This window comes from Aedes albopictus, chromosome 3 (assembly GCF_035046485.1).
Source record: "Aedes albopictus strain Foshan chromosome 3, AalbF5, whole genome shotgun sequence".
Classification (NCBI taxonomy): Eukaryota; Metazoa; Arthropoda; class Insecta; order Diptera; family Culicidae; genus Aedes; species Aedes albopictus.
The window spans coordinates 3,726,342-3,731,357 of NC_085138.1; the positions used below are offsets into that span (position 1 = coordinate 3,726,342).

The 5,016-nt window shown below is 47.3% G+C and overlaps 1 protein-coding gene across 1 annotated transcript; it reads left to right on the forward strand.

Moving 5' to 3' along the window:
• The first annotated feature begins 2,440 nt into the window (after positions 1 to 2,440).
• LOC109414171 (MAPK/MAK/MRK overlapping kinase) lies at positions 2,441 to 4,872 on the forward strand. Its single transcript, XM_062859528.1, has 5 exons — positions 2,441 to 2,814; positions 2,883 to 3,087; positions 3,156 to 3,830; positions 4,318 to 4,423; positions 4,527 to 4,872. The coding sequence occupies exons 1-5, from the start codon at positions 2,793 to 2,795 to the stop codon at positions 4,776 to 4,778; spliced, it is 1,260 nt and encodes a 419-aa protein (XP_062715512.1). The 5' UTR covers positions 2,441 to 2,792; the 3' UTR covers positions 4,779 to 4,872.
• The last annotated feature ends 144 nt before the right edge of the window (positions 4,873 to 5,016 follow it).

The following is a 5,016-nucleotide window of genomic DNA, read 5'->3' on the forward strand; positions in this document are numbered from 1 at the left end:
GCTAGAGGTCAAGCGAAACGTAGAGCGGCTCGAAAGTACACACAGGTTGATGGGCCTTAGGCACCGACGAACCGACGTGACAGCTAGAACAAATAAATTCAAATTTGTTGTCCCCGGCGCCATGATGAAAAATAGCCGAACACTACCGCCTCCTCTATAATGGTTCGCGTTGTTTTGATAGCTTGACTCCAAACCCCCGTGTATTCATATAGGAAAAGGTTCGCGCCTGTGCTGATTTGACAGAAGCGTTCGCTCGCTTTGCTGGTTGACCGTTAAATTTAGGGGGACACTTTTGAAACACCACTGTCACGTCGGTTCGTCGGTGCCTTAGGGTCATCAGCGCATACCGTACGATGTCAAAGGACGCGGTATGCGTGCTGGCGGGTATGATACCCATAGCACTTGTGGTGTCAGAGGATGAGGAGTGCTTCGCGAGACATGGCACAAGAGGCGCAAGACGGATTGCCAGAACATCGTCGATGTTGAAATGTCAGAGGAATTGGTCATCCTCCAGCAAGGGTAGATGGACTCACAGGCTCATACCGAGCGTGTCCAAATGGACGAGCAGGCCCCATGGCGAGGTGAATTTTCACTTGACACAATTTCTGTCAGGCCATGGATGCTTTAGGTGGTATCTGCACAGATTCGGACATACAGGTTCTCCTACATGTCCGGAGTGTGCAGACTGCGACGAGACCGCGGAGCATGTGCTCTTTGAATGCCCACGCTTCGCGGAGCAAAGGTCGAGTATGCAGGAGGTATGCGGTAGAGATATCACTCCTGACAACATTGTTGAAGGGATGTATATAGGGGAGGACAAGTGGGATTCCGTTACTTCCACGGGATCTTGAATCGTACTTGAACTATAATAGAGAAAATGGCAGGCCGAACAACGGCTAGTTGAGTTGGCTCCCCATCTAGGAGCTTGAGTCGAACGAGTAGTCTAAGTACTAGCCAGAACCCGTCCCTCCGAGAAAGAGTGAACCACTTAAGGCGGTTGCAGGTGGAACGCCTACCATCAGAGTGTAAACATGCAAGAAGTCACCCCCCTTCTCGAAGTCATCCCTAACGAGCGTACCGCGAAGGTAAGGAAGACACATCATCTCGAGGCACCACATTTTGCGTACATATCTGTAAAAGCAGATTTCCTCTTTCTATAAAAACACTAAGGACACACGTAAGTTCTACGAGAAGCTGAACCGCTCGCGCAGAGCATTACGATGAGCATCTCAACGTTGCATGCGACGTTGCAAGCACCGAAAGTGGCGTGGTAACAATTGTAAAAGTTCGTGCGCAGGACGAAAGATTTCCGAGATTCCCAGCCCCTAAGAGATTGAGGAGGAGGATGGTCGGTTGAAAAGCAATAAAGCCGCTGGAGCAGATCAACTACCAAGCGAGCTTCTTAAATACGACGAAAAAGCACTGGTGCGAGCACTACACTGGGTCATTACCAAGATTTGGGAGGAGGAAGTATTACCGGGAGAATGGATGGAAGGTATCGTGTGTCCCATCTACAAAAAGGGCGACAAGTTGGATTGCGGGAACTACCGCGCGATCACACTACTGAGCGCTGCCTACAAGATACTCTCTCAAATTTTATGCCGCCGTCTATCACCGATTGCAAGAGAGTTCGTGGGACAATATCAGACTGGATTTATAGGTGAACGCACTACAACGGACCAGATGTTCGCCATCCGCCAGGTGTTGCAGAAATGCTGCGAATTCAACGTGCCCACACATCACTTGTTCATCGATTTCAATTCGGCGTATGATACAATCGATCGAGAACAGCTATGGCAGATTATGCACGAATACGGATTCCCGGATAAACTGATACAGTTGATCAAGGCGACGATGGATCGAGTGATGTGCGTAGTTTGAGTATCAGGGACACTCTCGAGTCCCTTCGAATCTCGCAGAGGGTTACGGCAAGGTGATGGTCTTTCGTGCTTGCTGTTCAACATTGCTTTGGAGGGTGTAATTAGAAGAGCGGGGATAAACACGAGTGGGACGATTCTCACGAAGTCCGTTCAGCTGCTTGGTTTCGCCGATGATATTGATATTATTGCTCGTAAATTTGAGACGATGGCGGAAACGTACATCCGACTAAAGAGTGAAGCCAGGCGAATCGGATTAGTCATTAATGTGTCGAAGACAAAGTACATGATGGCAAAAGGCTCCTGGGAGGAATCACCGCGCCCGCCACCCCGAATTTATATCGACGGTGATAAAATCGGGGCGATTGAAGAATTCGTGTACTTGGGCTCACTGGTGACCGACGACAACGACACCAGCAGAGAAATTCAGAGGCGCATTGTGGCAGGAAATCGTGCCTACTTTCGACTCCGCAGAACTCTACGATCGAATAATGTTCGCCGTAACACGAAGTTAACCATCTACAAAACGTTGATTAGACCGGTCGTCCTCTATGGGCACGAAACATGGACCGTACGTGCAGAGGACCAACGCGCCCTTGGAGTTTTCGAACGGAAGGTGTTGCGAACCATCTACGGTGCGGAGTGCAGATGAAAGACGGGACTTGGAGAAGGTGAATGATCCACGAGTGGAGACGACTCCAACGTACAACAGAGGACACTCATGTCCATAGTCGGACCAGTAAGGTAAGTACGAAATGTAACTAGAAAATACATGATGACCCACCCTGATAAGGCAACCGAACTTCAAGAACATTAATTTTGATGCTTGAAGAAACCTGAAGAAACAAGGCCTCCTTCGTCAAAGTGAATTATTATGACAGTTGTCCTTGTCCAAATGTAGCAGCGCAGCATAAAATGCCTGAATTTGAACTTGTCGGTAAGGGTTGTTCATTTATCTCGCAAAATTCAACTACTCCAACGCTCATAAATTGGTCTCCTCCATAGATTACAAGGTGCTGGAAAAAATCGGCGAGGGTTCATTCTCCGAGGTGTATCGCATCAAGCACCGGCAAACGGGGCTGTTCTATGCCGCCAAGAAGCTGATCAAAGTCTACCTGGACTCGGCGGACGCTTTGCAGTGTTCCGAGATCCAGGTGATGCGGGTTCTTGACTACCACCCCAACGTGGTCAGCATTGTCGATATTTTGCAGTGAGTTGCAGCCGTTTTGGTTGAATCGTTTTGAACTTATTGAATAGTTTTTTTTTTCGTTTGAGCAGCGACCCGTTGAATGGAAATTTGACGTTGATAATGGAGTTGATGGACATGAGCATGTATGACTACATCAAGAACCGGAAAAGGTGCCTCTCGGAGAAACGGGTCAAGCGGTTCCTTTTTCAGATTGTTTCCGGGTTGCATCATCTGCACAGGAATGGGATCTTCCACAGGGACATCAAACCGGAGAATATCCTAATCAAAATTCCGCACAAACTGAAGGAGAGCGAATTGGTCCAGCTGGCGGATTTCGGGTCAATCTGTAGCATTCACCAGCACCCTCCCTATTCGGCGTACATCTCCACGAGGTGGTACCGATCGCCGGAGTGCTTGCTAACCTCCGGCTATTATGGGCCAAAAATGGACATCTGGGCCGTTGGATGCTGCTTCTACGAGATGCTCACTTTGAACCCTTTATTCCCGGGGGAAAACGAATTGGACCAGTTGCATCTGATCCACCAGGTCGTGGGATCCCCGTCCGCCGCCGTGCTGGCCAAATTCAGGCATTTGAATCAGCTGAACTACGAATTTCCCAAACGAAAACCGACCGGATTCCGGGTGCTGATTCCGTTGCTCAGCAACTACGGAGTGGATGTTTTAAATCGCACCTTGGCGTACGTTCCGGAGGCTAGAATAAGCACCGAAAAACTACTACAGCATGTGTACTTTGAGGATATCTGGTACTTGAAATGTTCTTTAGATCAAGGTTGCAACCATTCATTTGCAAAGATTTACATTCATTTGCTATTATCTCAGTTCAGAAGCATGCTATCAAAAAACAATGTATGGATGAATTTAGCCTTGTAGTTTTATCTGAAAGTTTGCCGAATAACATTGGGGTCGCACACGCATTCGAAAGTCGTGAGTGAGCTGTGAAGGCAACTTTCCACAGCGTGAATGAAATTTACATTCACCGCGTGGAGAGTTGCCTTCACAGCTCGCTCACGACTTTGGTATACGTTTGCGACCCCAATGTTATTCGGCAAACTTCCAGATAAAACTACAAGGTTAAATTCATCCATACATTGTTTTTCGATAACATGCTTCTGAACTGAGATAATAGCAAATGAATGTAAATCTTTGAAAATGAATGGTCGCAACCTTGCTTTAGATGTTTCTAATTCTGAACAATTTATAAACGTTATCTACCTATATCTTTTCTCCTAGCAAAAGCAAGAAATCTTCTCGGTTATCATCTTCTATGCAGTGTCTTGACAACGTGGGAGATGGCAATGGCAACAAAAGCAGTCCTCGGCGGAAGAGTACCAAAAGTGTAAGCGTAAACCAATTCATCGTTCACCCCCACTCTCTAGTTATGCCATCGCGTACTATATTAACCAACTACTATCATTGCTTCTCCATTCCAAAAACAAAAGTCTATCGGCAGCACGGAATCGCTGAACCGCTCTCTCCATAGCAAAGCGAGCAGCGTTAATACCACTCTATCGACGGCAACGAGGATCAACGGACGCTCAAGCAACAGAACCAGCTCCTCCGGCTACCAACAGCGCAACCTAGCGGCAGAAATGATCAAGAACAAGAACCTCGAACGGATGTGGGGCATGAACCCAAGCCCGGGAAAAACGCGACTAGGACAACAGTTAACCACCACCCGGGCGAGAGTATAGGGCCCCCACGACGAAGGAAGCAGTTTCTTTTTTGTCTAAGTCCGCGAGCAGTGAGAGATTTATATTTTTTAGGAAAATATTTTATTATAGCATCTATTTTGTAACGCAAACGATTTTTACATCCATTGTTCCTACATCTCTGACGAGACATTAAATCATTCTCTGGATGGATGGCAATTGAAACGAGCAGTTTCAGTTTTGTTGTCCTAACTAACCTAACAACTAAACAACAGAACCC

Coding starts and splice junctions, on each gene's coding strand:
- LOC109414171 (XM_062859528.1), top strand. CDS start 2,793: ATGCCTGAATTTGAACTTGTCG. Junction 3,831..4,317: donor GTGTACTTTGAGGATATCTG/GTACTTGAAATG, acceptor CTTTTCTCCTAG/CAAAAGCAAGAAATCTTCTC. Junction 4,424..4,526: donor GGCGGAAGAGTACCAAAAGT/GTAAGCGTAAAC, acceptor CAAAAACAAAAG/TCTATCGGCAGCACGGAATC.